This window comes from Rhineura floridana, chromosome 3, assembly GCF_030035675.1.
Source record: "Rhineura floridana isolate rRhiFlo1 chromosome 3, rRhiFlo1.hap2, whole genome shotgun sequence".
Lineage (NCBI taxonomy): Eukaryota > Metazoa > Chordata > Lepidosauria > Squamata > Rhineuridae > Rhineura > Rhineura floridana.
The window spans coordinates 228,094,064-228,112,766 of record NC_084482.1 but is presented as its reverse complement, the minus strand read 5'-3'; the positions used below and the strand labels follow the sequence as shown (position 1 = coordinate 228,112,766).

Below are 18,703 nucleotides of genomic sequence, written 5' to 3'. Positions count from 1 at the left end.
AGAATGGCTACCTTCAGGCACATCAAAGGATCTGTACAGGGGAAGAGATGTATAAATGCTTTTAATATGGAAAAAGCTTTAAGCAGAGTTCAACTCTTTCTGTGCATGAAAGGATCCATACAGGGAAGCCAGGCTACAAACAGGCTTTTTATGGGGACATGCAGATAGGCTCACACGCACGTCCGTTCCTCCTCTCCTCTAGATTCAAGGACCTGGCTCTCATTCCCAAGATGGCCGAGAATGCGCTCTGCAGCCTGGGCTTGTCCATTGGCCTTCTGGGCATCATCGCTGGCCCCATCATCTTCATCAAGGCCCTGAGGATGAAAGAGGGCAGCAACCATCGCAGGGGCCCAATGTGAGTCAGAAAGAGAGATCATCCCACCAGACGGACGTTGCCGCAGATTTCAGCTGAACATCAGGAAAAACTCTCTTAACAAGAAGTTAATGGTTGTTTTGTTTTAATATATTTTAAAGTGTGTTTAATGATGTGTTAAATTGTTTTAGTGCTTTTGTTTGCCGCCCTGGGCTCCTACTGGGAAGAAGGGCAATATATAAATCTAATAAATAATAATAACTGTTAGAGTCGCACAACAATGGCACCAATGACCTAGGGAGGTGGTGGGCTCTCCAACACTGGAGGCATTCAAGAGGCAGCTAGAGAGCCAACTGCCTGGGATGCTTTAAGCTGGATTATTGCACTGAGCAGCGGGTTGGACTGGATGGCCTTTTAGACCCCTTCCAACTCTATGGTTCTAAGGATACTTGCTGGACAAGGGGGCAGAATAACAAGCTTTGCAAGGGGAAAGAAGTGGGTTTCTTTCCAGAAGAGTGGTGAGGGAGGGTCTCCACCAGGATGGGCAAAGAAGCTTCCCAGTCAGTGGAGGCAGGGGGCTTCATGTCAGTGGGGCAGTGGTGTTGGAGTGTATGAGGTTCAACTCCAGCTTGGTGGGTTGAGGCTGCATGGGGTTAATAAGGGTAGCTAGAGAGAGCTAGACCTCTTGCTGGTTGAGGCTATAGCTGTCCGTTTGATCCTGCCGTCTCTTCCCTTCCTGCTAGACTGATGAGCAACAGGATGTTTGATCCCAATTCCTTCCCACCTTTCTCTGTTGTTTCTCTTTCTCTCGAGAGGGGAGCAGACATCTTCTCTTTGTCTCTCCTCTCAGCCAGGATGGGGGCGAGTACTGGGACCAGTGCTCGTTGCTCCAGCATAGCTAGTTAGCTAGATATAGAACTCTTCCCTAGCAAGCATGTACTTCCAGAATAAAGTAGTTGTTTCTTATTTTAAAGCTTAAAGTCTCTGTCTGACTAATTTGCAGGGAAGGTAGCAAAGATTCAACACACACAGCTCGCTCAATATGCAATTCTGCTACGCATCTCAACAGAGAAATTCCAACAAGTGGAACTCTTGAGTTTTCACAGGAGCTGAACCCTCCGCTGCTCCCAGCTTTCTAAGCGGCATCTCTGTTGATGCCTCCTGTGATCCCTGCAGCCAGTGGCATCACTAGGGGTGTGGGGTGTGTGTGCAGACCGCACCAGGTGACACCATCAGAGGGGGGTGATTCTCAGCTTTAGTTTTTTTAAAAAATTAAGTTTCTAGGTGGTCCGGTTCTCGAGATATACATAAAAACGTCAGCCGCCCCTGTTAAATCTTTTTTTAAACTACTGTATAGCACTTCGTAGCGTTAACCCCGCCCATTCAGGATTGCAGCCAATCAGTGAAGCATTTGGTTGACCTGTGGCAGTGTCTAGTAAACCTCATTGCAAGGCCAGAAAATGGTGGTTCCCCTCCCCCCCATTTATCTGAAAATCTCATAAATTGGGTAAGTATATACATTTCAGTTTTTTCCCCTCTTGTGTGTAGGAGTCAGATCCTGGGCAGTGTTTTGAAAACCTTCTCAGTACTTGCTTTTGTGGAGGTAAAAGTATTGCTAATCCCATATGTCCAGAGTAAATCCCATTGAATTCAATAGGATTTACTTTTGAGTAGACATGGTTATGAATGTGCTGAAAATCAATGGGACTTTGGAGTGAATGTAAAAAAGAATTGTGTTTGTGTCTTTCTGTCCCCCCCCCTCCAGTCCTAAAGCAAGTAAGCAGGGCTTACTTAGGTATTTCAGTTTTTATTCTGTAGGAAACGAATACTGATTTTTTTAAAACTAATACTGATCTTTCTGCAATGACCAACTGGTTTGACAATAAACTATGATATGGGCTGTATGTATTTATACATCTGCAGTGTGTATTTGTGTAGTCTTTCCAACAACCCTGTGAGGTAGGGTTGGAAACCAAGGCAGCTCACAAGAAGAAATAAAGCCATTTAAAATCCAAGAACCATAACGCAAGAATAAACAGTTGGAAAACAGCCTAAAGAGGCATGATTCTGAATTTTGGGTTGGGTGAATGAAGTTTATTTATTTATTATTTGATTTATATCCCGCCCTTCCTCCCAGTAGGAGCCCAGGGCGGCAAACAAAAGCACTAAAAGCACTTTAAAACATCATAAAAACAGACTTTAAAATCTATTAAAACATCTTTGAAAACATTTTTTTGAAACTTTAAAAAACATTTTTTTAAAAAAAGAAAAGGCTTAAAAACATATTAAAAAGCAATTCCAACACAGACTCAGACTTGGATAAGGTCTCAACTTAAAAGAACAAGTTGAAAGAACAAGTTCCTTATCACTTGAGGCTGTAGTTCTCTGCACACTTCCCAGTTTGAGTAAGCCCCATTGAATACATTGGGACTTGCTTCTGAGTAAACAAACATCGGATTGCACTATAAATATATTTAAAGATTGTGTAATTCATAAACATATTTGAGAGTCATGTTTATATAAATATTTCTTCATACTGTGTCCCAATAAATATTGGATTTCAGACTATGGTTGTAGATGATTTTTTTCCTCTACATTTTAAGTGTGCCCTTCTTCCTGGGGGTGGTCGTGGTTCTCCATTGTTTTCATCCTGAGGGGAGGATAGGCTGAGAGATGGTGAGTAGCACATTTAAGGTCTCTTCACCTCCCTCACCCCCTTTTTCTTTATTTGTATTTATTTTATATTTCTCCAATATCTTCTCCTGGCTGTTTTTATGTATTTTAAATATTTTTAGATTAAATCAATAGAATCTCATAATTGTGAACCTCCCTAAAAGCAATTTACCTATCCTTACGTTTTGGCAACGTGATGGTGTGAAGGCATGCTGGTAGAAGAAGAGACCATGTTTGAGGCATGTTATAAGGTGTTTGAGGACTTTGTCACACATTACTTTTTGAGACCTGTAGATTCATGTTGGAAAGAACAGGTGCACGTATTGAATGGTGGCTTGGGTGCTGTTTTTTCAGTCTACGCTGCATGCGTAGGGAAGGTGATGCATCATCTGGCAGCTAGCTTCATAACGTGAGAATGAAAAACATTTGGATCACCATTCACTTGTTTACTTTTCTCACTATTGAGACCACTTCATATATTACTTTTTTGTACACACAAATTTAATCTTTGTATAGGAAAAAGTATTTTGTAAAATGTGAAGGACAGTGGCTGCCCAGTCAGTATAACCAGTGTACAAGATCTACTCAGCCACTGTAATTACCTTTTTGTTTTGAGTGCCCTTTTGCCTGGGTCTTGGTTCAGGTGTGTATCCAACTTTGATGTGCTTATGGAAGGGGTGTGCAAGTAGTGCCCCCCCAAGTGTGGAGACTTGGACAAACATCGTGTTATGGAAAACCAAAGTCTGTGTGAAAGTACATATTTGGGAATGCCATCAGTGTAATCCTAAACACACTTAGTCCCTCTGATTTTTGGGAGCAGGGTCCCTATGTCTCCAAGCATCCTACAGTCAGCATGAAAAGGGAGTGTGTTAGTCACTGAGAAGAGTCTTCTAATAGGCTTCCTTGCCTTTCCTGCTGATTGGAGCCAATCAGAGTGAAAGGAGGTGAGTCAGCCACTGAGAAGACTCCTCTCGGTTGCTAACGCTCTCCACTTACATGCTGATTGGCTCCTAGAGATGTTTTTTGTTGTGAGAGAATGCATTGACAAAGATCTCATTCTTAATCCAGGAGCAAAAATGGATGTATGTGGCTGCAACTATCATGAAGGGACTCTGCACTTCTGAATTTTCTACTAAACAACTGATAAATACCTAGGTAACTTTGTGTCTGGAGACTTATTATTAAGAATCACTTTCCATAATTGTAAGGAGGTGTGTCCACATGCATGCATCCCAGGCACCTAAATGAGGGGTGAGTGCAGCATAGGGACATAAGCAGATGTCTTAGATGAGGGGTTCCCAAACTTTTCTTCTACATAGACCACTTGAAAATTGCTGAGGGTCTGAAAGTATCTGAAAATTTATTATGGGCATATGCAAGATAATTAACTCCCTTTAGTGATAAGAGCAAGAATTTGGGCTGTGCGTATGATATTGTAATTTAAAGGTGTAATTTTAATTTTGCTAGTTGTTTATGTCACTACTATTGCCATTACATTCAGTGATATACGGGAATTACCATTTACGAGTAACATTAGTACAAAAAACACTACTAAGGATTCTGTATGGTCTGATACGGGAGGAGGTCCATGGGGGTGACACCATGAGTTACCGCACCGGGTGACACCAACCCTAGTGACGCCACTGGCTGCAGCTGGAGCAGCGTAGCTGGGATCAGAGGGAGGAACTGAAGGCAGCCAAAGTTTCCCTGCTCCGAATAGCTCCATTCATCCCTGCGCCCGTTCCTTGGTGCGCTCCCTCTGCTGCGGGACCGAGAGCGACATAGAAACCTAACAGGAGAAGGAAAGGAGGGTTCAGGCTACCCTAAGCTGCTCCCTCGAAGCCTTTTGTAAAACATGTGCCTGGCAATTTTGTTTCTACTATGGAGAAGCATCCCCGGCGGGAAAGGGGCTTCCCGCTCCCCGCTCGCTGTCCGTGCGAAGCAGCCGAGGAGCTTCAGCCACTTTAAGGGTTAACACAGGCGGAGGCAGGAGCGCAAAGGAGGGACGTCCCTTTCCTGCCCGCCTCCCTGCCAGAACTGCAGGCTGGGAGCGCCGGAGGAGCCCCTCTTCGTGCGCGGCGATGTTGGCGAGCGGGGCTGCGCGGGGGGAGCCTGGCGACAAAGGTAGGCAATTGGGGCGGGAGGGAGGCTGGGAGGGGGCGAGGACGCCCTGAAGCGCCCCTCCCCGCCTCAGAGTCGGAAGAGAGCGAAGGAGACACCAGGGCGCTCCATGGGCCGCTTCTTCACGTGTCCTCCTTTCTCCTTTGCTTCAGCTGCGAGAGTTGAATAGAGAGGCGACACTTTCAATACTGCCATTCTGATTCAATACTGAAGGGAATAACCTCAGCAGGTCGGTGCTTAGCTGTGCTGTGGGGCCCCTTTTGGTCTGGGAACGGGAGCATTTTTCCATTCCTGAGTAATGTCATCCAGGGGAGAGTCACCCATCAGGCGGTGAGTTCTCCTGGTGGACATCTCGGCTGGTTTTAAAAGGGGCTAAGAAAAATGGCTTCGTCCCCAGTCTGTGTCTGTTGGAATTACTTTTTAAGACGTTTTGTTTTAATATATTTTACAACGTGGCCCTGCCCTCCTTGTTTTAGGATAGCCCAGCAGACAAACTGTTTAGCGAGTGATGTTTCTCCTGAAACAGGTGCAAATTGGTGGGAGCCACTTCCACTCCCTCTTCCTGTACCAGGTGTAAGTTCCCTGCTAAATCAGAGGGTGTCATCCAGTTTCTCCACACCACGCACCTTTCTGGCACATCCACAGTGTACATTGAAAGCATGTGGCTTCCTCCCAAGAGTCCTGGGAGTTGTAGTTTGTGAAGGGTGCTGGGAATGTAGCGCAGTGAGGAAAAACTATTATCCAGGATTCGTTGGGGGAAGCCGTGTGCTTTACATTTGTGCTGAGTGTGCTTTAAATTTCTGGTGTGATCATACACTTCTATCATGTCTCCTCTAACCTTTTTCTCTACAGCAAAAATCCCCAAATGTTGTGACCCTTGACCATTTTGGTTTCCCATTTCTCTACCTCTTCCACCTCTAGAATGCTATTTTTGCAGTCAGGCAACCAGAACTGAAGACAGCATTCGAAGTAGGATCACATCTTGGATGTGTATAATGGCGTTATGATATGGGCAGTTTTATTTTCAATCTGTGTCTTAATGATCCCTCACATGGAATTCACCAATTTCATAGCTTTAACATCACCATCTTAATTGAGACATCCACTATGACCTCAAGGTCTCTCTCCTGTCAGTCACCTCTGTCTCAGTTAGGATTTTTCACTTCTGTGCATCACTTGACGCTTGCTTACATTTAATTGCATTTGCTCTTCAGTAGCCAAGCCTGCTTGGAGAGTTCCTCTTGGAGTTCCTCACAATCCCTCTTTATTTTAATTTCTTTAAAAAAAATAATTTTATTATTTTTATACAGATTTAAACATTAATTACAGCCTCCAAACACGAATACTCCGTGACATAAAAAGAAAAATTATATAACTACAACAAAGCTGAAACTTCCCCTCCCATTTCCTGCAGAATATTGAATTTAAAGCCCATATATAACAGAGATAAGAAAATTCATAAGATAAATGTAAAAAAACAATTATGGGACACATACATATATCAATATGAGTTTTTAAAGCCCCTATAATTATCTATGAACTAATAAATACTAAAACAGAAAAGACAAAATTAACACACATACAATGTTAGGCATTCCAGATTCGAGCGTAATGTGGTGGTGGCTCTCTACCATGTTCTTTTGATTCACATAGACTATAAATGGATACCAAGTTTCATAGAAATTCTCTTTCTTGGTGATACCTTGGGATATTCTCAATTTGATCATTAATTCTGAACTTGATATCAACAGTAAAGCTGATTACCTCGCTTCTCACCCCAAATCCATGTTATTTAGAAATAAGTTTAAAAACACAGGTCCTAATCCTGATGATTGTCAGGGGGGCACTTCTTACATCCCTCCATTGGGAGAACTATTCATTTATTCCTGCTTTCTCCTTTCTGATCTTTAAACACTTACTGATGCATGAGAGCGTATTTCCTTGTATCTCATGATAGCTGTGTTCCACTCCACGTTTGGTAATTCTGTCTTAAGAACATAAAAACATAAGAAGAGCCTGCTGGATCAGGCCAGTGGCCCATATAGTCCAGCATCCTGTTCTCACAGTGGCCAACCAGGTGCCTGGGGGAAGCCCGCAAGCAGGACCCGAGTGCAAGAACACTCTTCCCTCCTGAGGCTTCCGGCAACTGGTTTTCAGAAGCATGCTGCCTCTGACTAGGGTGGCAGAGCACAGCCATCATGGCTAGTAGCCATTGATAGCCCTGTCCTCCATGAATTGGTCTAATCTTCTTTTAAAGCCATCCAAGCTGGTGGCCATTACTGCATCTTGTGGGAGCAAATTCCATAGTTTAACTATGCGCTGAGTAAAGAAGTACTTCCTTTTGTCTGTCCTGAATCTTCCAACATTCAGCTTCTTTGAATGTCCATGAGTTCTAGTATTATGAGGGAGAAGAACTTTTCTCTATCCACTTTCTCAATGCCATGCATAATTTTATACACTTCTATCATGTCTCCTCTGACCCGCCTTTTCTCTAAACTAAAAAGCCCCAAATGCTGCAACCTTTCCTCGTAAGGGAGTCGCTCCATCCCCTTGATCATTCTGGTTGCCCTCTTCTGAACCTTTTCCAACTCTATAATATCCTTTTTGAGATGAGGCGACCAGAACTGTACACAGTATTCCAAATGCGGCCGCACCATAGATTTATACAACGGCATGATGATATCGGCCGTTTTATTTTCAATACCTTTCCTAATTATCGCTAGCATGGAATTTGCCTTTTTCACAGCTGCCGCACACTGGGTCGACATTTTCATCGTGCTGTGCACTACAACCCCGAGGTGTCTCTCCTGGTCGGTCACCGCCAGTTCAGACCCCATGAGCGTATATGTGAAATTAAGACTTTTTGCTCCAATATGCATAATTTTACACTTGTTTATATTGAATTGCATTTGCCATTTTTCCGCCCATTCACTCAGTTTGGAGAGGTCTTTTTGGAGCTCTTCGCAATCCCTTTTTGTTTTAACAACCCTGAACAATTTAGTGTCGTTAGCAAACTTGGCCACTTCACTGCTCACTCCTAATTCTAGGTCATTAATGAACAAGTTGAAAAGTACAGGTCCCAATACCGATCCTTGAGGGACTCCACTTTCTACAGCCCTCCATTGGGAGAACTGTCCGTTGATTCCTACTGTCTGCTTTCTGCTTCTTAACCAATTCCTTATCCACAAGAGGACCTCTCCTCTTATTCCATGACTGCTAAGCTTCCTCAGAAGCCTTTGGTGAGGTACCTTGTCAAACGCTTTTTGAAAGTCTAAGTACACTATATCCACTGGATCACCTTTATCTATATGCTTGTTGACACTCTCAAAGGATTCTAATAGGTTACTGAGACAGGACTTTCCCTTGCAGAAGCCATGCTGGCTCTGCTTCAGCAAGGCTTGTTCTTCTATGTGCTTAGTTAATCTAGCTTTAATAATACTTTCTACCAGTTTTCCAGGGACAGAAGTTAAGCTAACTGGCCTGTAATTTCCAGGATCCCCTCTGGATCCCTTTTTCAAGATTGGTGTTACATTTGCCACTTTCCAGTCCTCAGGCACGGAGGAGGACCCAAGGAACAAGTTACATATTTTAGTTAGCAGATCAGCAATTTCATCTTTGAGTTCTTTGAGAACTCTCGGGTGGATGCCATCCGGGCCCGGTGATTTGTCAGTTTTTATATTGTCCATTAAGCTTAGAACTTCCTCTCTCGTTACCACTATTTGTCTCAGTTCCTCAGAATCCCTTCCTGCAAATGTTAGTTCAGGTTCAGGGATCTGCCCTATATCTTCCACTGTGAAGACAGATGCAAAGAATTCATTTAGCTTCTCTGCAATCTCCTTATCGTTCTTTAGTACACCTTTGACTCCCTTATCATCCAAGGGTCCAATTGTCTCCCTAGATGGTCTCCTGCTTTGAATGTATTTATAGAATTTCTTGTTGTTGGTTTTTATGTTCTTAGCTATGTGCTCCTCAAATTCTTTTTTAGCATCCCTTATTGTCTTCTTGCATTTCTTTTGCCAGAGTTTGTGTTCTTTTTTATTTTCTTCATTCGGACAAGACTTCCATTTTCTGAAGGAAGACTTTTTGCCTCTAAGAGCTTCCTTGACTTTGCTTGTTAACTATGCTGGCATCTTCTTGGCCCTGGCGGTACCTTTTCTGATCTGTGGTATGCACTCCAGTTGAGCTTCTAATATAGTGTTTTTAAACAACTTCCAAGCATTTTCGAGTGATGTGACCCTCTGGACTTTGTTTTTCAGCTTTCTTTTTACCAATCCCCTCATTTTTGTGAAGTTTCCTCTTTTGAAGTCAAATGTGACTGTGTTGGATTTTCTTGGCAATTGGCCATTTACATGTATGTTTAATTTAATAGCACTGTGGTCACTGCTCCCAATCGGTTCAACAACACTTACATCTCGCACCAGGTCCCGGTCCCCACTGAGGATTAAGTCCAGGGTTGCCGTCCCTCTGGTCGGTTCCATGACCAACTGGTCTAGGGAATAGTCATTTAGAATATCTAGAAACTTTGCTTCTTTGTCATGACTGGAACACATATGTGGCCAGTCTATGTCCGGGTAGTTGAAGTCACCCATTACTACCACATTTCCTAGTTTGGATGCTTCCTCAATTTCATATCTCATCTCAAGGTCTCCCTGAGCATTTTGAACAGGGGGATGATAGATCGTTCCCAGTATTAAGTCCCTCCTGGGGCATGGTATCACCACGCACAACGATTCTGTGGAGGAGTCTGCCTCTTTTGGGGTTTCGAGCTTGCTGGATTCAATGCCTTCTTTCACGTATAGAGCGACTCCGCCACCAATACGTCCTTCCCTGTCCTTCCGATATAGTTTATATCCAGGGATAACCGTATCCCACTGGTTTTCTCCATTCCACCAGGTCTCCGTTATGCTCACTATATCAATGCTCTCCTCTAAGACCAAGCACTCCAGTTCTCCCATCTTGGTTCGCAGGCTCCTAGCATTAGCGTACAGGCACTTGTAAGCAGTGTCTCTCTTCAAGTGTCTTTGGCACTTGTGGTTAGGTCCGTGGTGATTTTGCTCTTCTGAATTTATATCCTGTGCCCCTGCTCTCACAATGCCTACTTCTAGGCCTACCCCTTTTAAAATTTCATCATTTCATTGGTCTTTATCCCAGGGGGATAGATCGTTCCCAGTATTAAGTCCCTCCTGGGGCATGGTATCACCACGCACAACGATTCTGTGGAGGAGTCTGCCTCTTTTGGGGTTTCGAGCTTGCTGGATTCAATGCCTTCTTTCACGTATAGAGCGACTCCGCCACCAATACGTCCTTCCCTGTCCTTCCGATATAGTTTATATCCAGGGATAACCGTATCCCACTGGTTTTCTCCATTCCACCAGGTCTCCGTTATGCTCACTATATCAATGCTCTCCTCTAAGACCAAGCACTCCAGTTCTCCCATCTTGGTTCGCAGGCTCCTAGCATTAGCGTACAGGCACTTGTAAGCAGTGTCTCTCTTCAAGTGTCTTTGGCACTTGTGGTTAGGCCTGTGGTGATTTTGCTCTTCTGAATTTATATCCTGTGCCCCTGCTCTCACAATGCCTACTTCTAGGCCTACCCCTTTTAAAATTTCATCATTTCATTGGTCTTTATCCCAGGGGGGAGGTTTATTCCGAACCGGACCTTTCTCAGCTCCTGTCGGGTTTCCCCCCTCAGTCAGTTTAAAAGCTGCTCTGCTACCTTTTTAATTTTAAGTGCCAGCAGTCTGGTTCCATTCTGGTTCAAGTGGAGCCCGTCCCTTTTGTACAGGCCCGGCTTGTCCCAAAATGTTCCCCAGTGCCTAACAAATCCGAACCCTTCCACCCGACACCATCGTCTCATCCACGCATTGAGACTGCGAAGCTGTGCCTGTCTGGCTGGTCCTGCGCGTGGAACCGGTAGCATTTCAGGGAAAGCCACCTTGGAGGTCCTGGCTTTCAGCATCCTACCTAGCAACCTAAATTTTGCTTCCAGGACCTCACGGCTGCATTTCCCCATGTCGTTGGTGCCAACGTGCACCACGACCACTGACTCCTTCCCAGCACTGTCTACCAAACTATCTAAACGACGGGCGATATCCGCAACCTTCGCACCAGGCAGGCAAAACACCTTGCGGTCTACACGCCCATCACACACCCCACTGTCTATGTTCCTAATGATTGAATCACCCACTACAAGGATCCCTCCACCCCCTGGAGATATATCCTCGGCATGAGAGGATAGCTGCTCATCCCCCAAGGAATGGGTCCCTTCTAAGGGATCGTTTCCCTCTTCCTCAGCTGGATGCTCTCCTTCCCCGAGACCATCGTTGTCCATGATAGCAGGAGAGCTATCATCGTTGGAGTGGGACTCAGCTATAACGTCCCTGAAGGCCTCCTCCACACACCTCTCTGCCTCTCTCAGCTTTTCCAGGTCAGCCACCTTGGCCTCAAGGAAATGAAGTCGTTCCCGGAGAGCCAGGAGCTCATTGCACCGAGAGCACACCCACGACTTCTGTCCAACAGGCAGATAGTCGTACATGCTGCAGGCAGTGCAAAACACTGGAAAGCCCCCACACCCCTGCTGGCTTCTTACCTGCATAGTTTTGTTTAAGGTTTAATACGTCAATGCGTTGGAGACTGCGGTTTAGTTGAGGTCAGGGAACAGACGGGCAGAGTAGGTGGCCCTGGCCTCCTCGCCCTGCTGCCGAACTCGCTCTGCTGCTTAACTCGCCTTGACGCTTTGTCAGCTGGGGCCTTGATGCTTCATCAGCTGGGGCTCCCTCTAGCTCGTGGAGCAGGCTCCCTCACTAGGGTGCTCTGACTTTATATGTGTGGATGGTTCCTCTCAGCTACTGCTGCCAGCCAATGATGTGTTACTTGAGGCTGATGGCTATCAGCTGGGGCTTAACTCTTTAGTATTCTCTCAGGCTTCCTTCCTTTGAAGGCAGGAAGGCAGGCTTCCTTCCTTCCTGAGCGAGGGGCGGGGCTGTTTAAGCTTTTGGCTGCTTTTAATCTAATCAAGGGGCTGCGCCTTCCAGGCAAGTCTTTTGTGTTTGTTGTTTTCCCACCTAGAACAGCCTGACCTTTCTTTAACCTAGGGAAACAGAGCTTGTGGTTGTGTTTCAGGAAGGCTGAAGCTGCCCTTTTTAGCAAGGACTGAGCTGACTCTCTCCCTGTATGTGTCGGTGGAGTTTCCTTTTCCCCCTTCTCTCCGACTGGAATTTAGCCTTGTTTACAGTGTCCCCTGAAGCTTTCCTGCTAGGGTGGTGTTGAAAACTAGCTTTCTATGGGCTTCCTTCTCCTAGGATCTGTCTCCTAAGATATAGGTTCTTTCAGGATTTGGCTCCTAGCTCAGGGTGACCTTGGGCTGCCCTTATTACTTATTGTTCTGAGCTGTTTTACTTCAATTAAATAATGGAATAAATGGGAGCTACTTACCCTCTTTTCGCTCTGCTGCTTAACTCGCCTTGACGCTTTGTCAGCTGGGGCCTTGACGCTTCGTCAGCTGGGGCTCCCTCTAGCTCGTGGTAAATAATATTTACCACTACTTTTCCTGGAACAGCTAATAGCCCTCTGATTTCCTGGTTACCTTCTGTGTCCTTTTGGCTTTCAAATTGTAATACATTTGCCAGTCCATATGGTAGCAAGTCTTTGGGAGATGGTACATATTTGAGGAAGTGTCCTTGCATTTCACCCAGGAGAAATGGGCTCAGCTGGATCCAGACTAGAGAGCCTGTACAAGGAGATGATGCAGGAGATTTAGGAGATGGCCACCCACTATGCATTTCAGATTATCCGGTAGAGCTGCCATCACTTCCTACACCACCTTTTCCCAGACAGGAGGACTCTGGGATGCCAATTTAGTACTGATAACTCTGGGATCCTAGGACAGCACACCCTGCGCTTCCCAGCCAGAGCCCTCTTTAACTTACTCTAAGGCTTAAAACCAAAGCTCTCCACCTGTTGCTGCCACCAATCTGAAGAGTCAGCTTTGCTTTAGCACCTCAAAATCCTTCTACTTGGTAGTGGGGAAGCCACGTTTTAGCTCAAGTATCTACCTGATCCTAAGTCAGATATTGGCCCTCTCAGGTGTAAAGCTGTTTGGCTGGTCCACTGCAGGCTTTTTCCTGTTGGTGGATGAGGCACAAAGGCTGCATATCACAGGCCACCTTTTAAGGATATTTCCTTCCACATAGGTTTCTGGGACACTGGGCTCTCTTGGATCAATTCACGCTGAACTCATTTAGTGCAGGTGTGTGTGTGTTATGTGCCTTCAAGTACATTACCAGTTATGGCGACCCCATGAATCAGCGCCCTCCAACAGCATCTGTCATGAACCACCCTGTTCAGTTCTTGTAACTCCAGGCTGTGGCTTCTTTTATGGAATCAATCCGTCTCTTGTTCGGCCTTCCTCTTTTCCTACTCCCTTCTGTTTTTCCCAACTTTCTTGTCTTTTCTAGTGAGTCATGTCTTCTCATAACGTGTCCAAACTGTCATGAAAACCGGAATTCAAGATGTTCATGTAGCAAAGAATTGTGGGGTTTCCTTTGTTAATGTGGGATCTTAACAGGTTAACATCTGGCTTCTGTATTAGAGCTCCGAGTTGGCAGTTTTATTTCCCAACTGTGGATAATCAGAGGCCCATCCTAACACCCCCTTATCAGGAGAAGTTGGGCTCCATCAAGGTTGTAAAGTCTGGGGAGTTTTAGGGAGAATGTTCCATGTGGCCAGTGATTGATGGGCCCTTATTCCATGAAGAAATTTCCTGATTGGTTAATTGGATCTGGGCTGTTGCTGGGCAGTTTACCATAAGTATGGGGCTCAAGCCTTGGCTTTCGTTCCTCTCCTGGGTCCCATCTTGCCTACTTGATGTTGCCTGCTGAGCTTCCATTTTGCATCAACTCTCCTGCCTGTTCCTCTCTCTGAGGAGAGGGAGGCTGTGCAACTGTCTACCTGTGTGTAAGTAGAGACTAGGCTAGATAGCTTTCTTCTTTTCTGTTAGGACTAAACTCCCTATGTTTTACCTTGCCCCTTTTGGGTCTTGATATTAAGGAACTATTTTGCTGTTGTAACTGTGTACCTCTTTTATTCTTTAATGAAGTTATTTCTATTTACCAGTGTGAGTTCATTCAGGAGAGGGTTGGCTCTGAACCGGTACATTGGCCACTGACCATGACTACTGTGTGAATTCGGTATTTTGGCTAAAGGCTTCAGAGCAAGGACTGTCTGTTTGGCTCTTGCTGTCTGTAATCCTTGGCATGTTTTCTGGACTCTGAGTTTCCCCTTGGCTCAGGGTGTATAAAGGGTGGTGGCAGTCTACTACCCTGCAGGGCTGTTGTGAGCAGGCACAGCCTTGGCAGAGCAGGATATCGTGCCAGAGTCAATTGCCCTGGGTGGGGTATTGGATTTTGGGACGGTGGAGGGTGTCCTGGGAGAGTCCTCCTCCCTCATACAAAAAATTTGATAACCTCAGTTTCATCATTTTAGCTTGTAGTGATAGTTCTGGTTTAATGTGTTCTAACATCAAATTATTTGTCTTTTTCACAGTCCATGGTACCCGCAAAGCTCTAATGCAACACCACATTTCAAATGAGTTGATTATTCTTTTCAATACTATGGTCTGAAAGATCTTGACTTTGGTTTTCAGTGATGCATCTTTGCATTTGAGGAGCTTTTCTTGTAGCTGCCCTCCCCAGTCCAAGACTTCTTCTGATTTCTTGCCTATTGTCTCCATTTTGGTTAATGACTGTGCCAAGGTATTGATAATCCTTGACAAGTTCAATGTCCTCATTGTCAACTTTAAAGTTACATAAATCTTCTGTTGTCATTACTTTAGTCTTTTTGACGTTCAGCTGTAGTCCTGCTTTTGTGCTTTCCTCTTTAACTTCCATCAGCATTCGTTTCAAATCATTACTGGTTTCTGCCAGTAGTATGGTGTCGTCTGCATATCTTAAATTATTGATATTTCTCCCAGCAGTTTTCACACCTCCTTCATCTTGGTCGAGTCCCGCTTTCCATATGAAATGATAATAATAAGAAGAAGAAGAAGAAGAAGAACATAAGAAGAGCCTGCTGGATCAGGCCAGTGGCCCATCTAGTCCAGCATCCTGTTCTCACAGTGGCCAACCAGGTGCCTGGGGGAAGCCCGCAAGCAGGACCCGAGTGCAAGAACACTCTCCCCTCCTGAGGCTTCCGGCAACTGGTTTTCAGAAGCATACTGCCTCTGACTAGGGTGGCAGAGCACAGCCATCACGGCTAGTAGCCATTGATAGCCCTGTCCTCCATGAATTGGTCTAATCTTCTTTTAAAGCCATCCAAGCTGGTGGCCATTACTGCATCTTGTGGGAGCAAATTCCATAGTTTAACTATGCGCTGAGTAAAGAAGTACTTCCTTTTGTCTGTCCTGAATCTTCCAACATTCAGCTTCTTTGAATGTCCACGAGTTAGCAATAGTAATAATAGTAATAATAATAAAGCTTTTAAAAATGTTTCTTAAAGATGTCTTTAAAATCTTTTTAAAGATGTTTTAATATATTTTAAAGTATGGTATCCTCTGCATATCTTTAATTATTGATATTTCTCCCTCCAGTTTTCACACCTCCTTCATCTTGGTCCAATCCTGCTTTCCCTATGATATCTTCTGCATACAGATTAAATAAATAGGGTGATAAAATACACCCCTGTCTCACACCCTTTCCGATGGGGAACCAATTGGATTCTCCATATTCTGTCCTTACAGTTGCCTCTTGTCCAGAGTATAGGTTGCGCATCAGGACAATCAGATGCTATGGCACCCCCATTTCTTTTAAAGCATTCCATAGTTTTTCATAATCTACACAGTCAAAGGCTTTGCTGTAATCTATAAAGCACAGTGTGATTTCCTTCTGAAATTCCTTCATCCGTTCCGTTATACAACTTATGTTTGTGATACGATTTGTGGTACCTCTTCCCTTTCTCAAACCACCTTGGACATCTGGCACTTTCTCGCTCCATATACGGTAAGAGCCGTTACTTTACTTGCATGGGATATTAAGGCAATAATTCGAATTTTACTGCATTCCCTGCGATCCCCTTTCTTTGGAGTTGGGATGTATATCGAACACTTCCAGTCTGTGGACCATTCTTTTCTTTTCCATATTCGTTGACAAAGTTTTGTCAAAATTTGGACAGATTTGGACAGAGTTGACAGTATCAACTCTATTCAGTATCAGCTTCTATCACCTCTATTGGATTTTGACTTTGGTGTTCAGTGATGCATCTTTGCATTTGAGGACATTTTCTAGTTCTCTCACAGCTGCCCTCCCCAGTCCTAGCCTTCTTCTGATTTCTTGACTATTGTCTCCATTTTGGTTAATGATTGTGCCAAGATATAATCCTTGACAAGTTCAGTGTCCTCATTGTCAACTGTAAAGTTACATAAATCTTCTCTTGTCATTACTTTAGTCTTCTTGACATTCAGCAGTAGTCCTGATTTTGTGCTTTCCTCTTTAATTTTCATCAGCATTCGTTTCAAATCATTACTGGTTTCTGCTAGTAGTATAGTATTGTCTGCATATCTAAAATACAGCAATGTCAGCTGGTGGGCCAAGAGTTGCAGGAGTAATTTGGACAGATTCAGTCTCAGTAGCTTGTAGCAACTCTATTGGTATGCCATCTGTTCCTGGTGATTGTTTCTTCCAAGTATTTTAAGGACCAGCTTTCACCTCACATTCTAAAATTTCTGGTTCTTCATCATATGGTTCCTCCATGAATGAATTTGTCAGCCTTGCATCTCTTTTACAGAGTTCATAGAATCATAAAATAGTAGAGATGAAGGAGTCTATAAGGAAATTGACTCCAACCCCCTGCTCAATGCTGGAGTCCGAATCAAAGCATTCCTGACAGATGGCTGTCCAGCTGCCTCTTGAATGCCTCCAGTGTCAGAGAGCCCACTACCTCTCTAGGCAATTGGTTCCATTGTCGTATGGCTCTAGCAGTTACGAAGTTTTTCCTGATGTCCAGTCAAAACCTGGCTTCCTGCAACTTGAGCCCATTATTCTGTGTCCTGCACTCTGGGACGATCGAGAAGAGATCCTGGCCCTCCTCTATGTGACAACCCTTTATGTGCTTGAAGAGTGCTATCATATCTCCCCTCAGTCTTCTCTTCTGCAGGCTAAACATGCCCAGTTCTTTCAGTCTCTCCTCGTAGGGCATTCTTTCTGTCCTCTGATCATCCTTGTTGCCCTCCTCTGAACCTGTTCCAGTTTGTCTGCACCCTTCTTACAGTGCGGATAACAGAACTGGGTGCAGTATTCAGATGAGACCTAACCAGTGCTGAATACAGGGGAACTAGTACTTAACGTGATTTGGAAACTATATTCTGTTAATGCAGCCTAATATAGCATTTGCCTTTTTTGCAGCCACATCGCACTTTTGGCTCATATTCATCTTGTGATCAATGACAATTCCAAGATCCTTCTCGCATGTCGTATTGGTGAGTCAACTCTTCCCCATCTTATAACTATGCATTTGGTTGCTTTTTCTTAAGTGTAGAACTTTGCATTTATCTCCGTTGAATTTTATTCTGTTGTTTTCAGCCCAATGCTCCAGCCTATCAAGGTCCCTTTGAATTTTCTTTCTGTCTTCCACAGTTCTTCAGTGTATTGCTTCCAACTTCCTTTTAATTTAAATTGGTCAGTCAGGGTGTTTCTCTGTTGATTATTCAACATCCCTACCCTTGGTCTAAATTACCCTTTAATTTCTTCCTGTACTTCTGCGTAAAATCTCTCAATTTCCTCTTCTTCTGTGTTTGCCGTTGGAGCATAGATTGAGATGATGGTTATGTTAATAGGTTTCCCGTTTAATCTCATTGATATCACTCACTCAGACCTGGCATTATAGCTCCTAATTGCTTTTGCTACGTCACTTCTCACTATTAGCGCAAGCCCGTTTCTTTTTAATTTATCATTTCCTGCATAAAATATTTTGTAGTTGCCTGAAAATGTCCCATTCCCATCCATTTTAATTTACTTATGCCAAGTATTGTAATGTTGATACGTTCCATTTCTTGCTTGACAATTCTAATTTTCCCTGGTTCATGCTTCTCACATTCCATGTTCCTATTGTGTGCATTGTACAACTCTGGACTCTCCTTTCACATCTGTGCTCATCAGCCTCTGGGCTTCCTTTCGGCTTTGACCCAGCTGTGTCATTAGTCACAGCGCTACTGGTACTTGTCCTTTGTTCTTCCCCAGTAGCTTGGTGAGTGTCATCTGTCGTGGGGGTCTCATCTTCCATCACTGTCTTGTGTTGCAGGTAACGGGCTAACATTTTGGGAGGGAGGGAGGGCATGCGAGCTGCCCTCTGGGCACTGGAAAGAGTCATGTTCCTGTTAGACAGGTTGCATCCTAGGTTTGTAAAATCCAGATGTGCGTAAGTACTGGGCTGTCCACGTTCAACGGAGGAACAAGAGAGATTTTTGTTACAATTGTCTTTCTCTGTTTCTCTTTTCACAACCTGTGACCAAGCACCTACTGCTTGAATAACTCCGTACAAGGCCTCGAGCTTTGCCAGTTAAACTCTGATATCAGCAGAGCTCCCAGGAATATGTTTTCAAAGTACA

The 18,703-nt window shown here is 44.3% G+C and overlaps 1 protein-coding gene across 1 annotated transcript in view; it reads left to right on the top strand.

Moving 5' to 3' along the window:
* Nucleotides 1–15: 15 nt before the first annotated feature.
* The window catches only part of LOC133379095 (zinc finger protein 420-like), a 54,111-nt gene continuing 35,423 nt past the window's right edge, over nt 16–18,703 (top strand). Inside the window, exons 1-2 of the mRNA XM_061613706.1 lie at nt 16–355; nt 17,502–17,575. Of these exons, the coding sequence (XP_061469690.1) occupies nt 159–355; nt 17,502–17,575 (271 nt within the window). The 5' untranslated portion in view covers nt 16–158. The remainder of the gene's footprint in view (nt 356–17,501; nt 17,576–18,703) is intronic.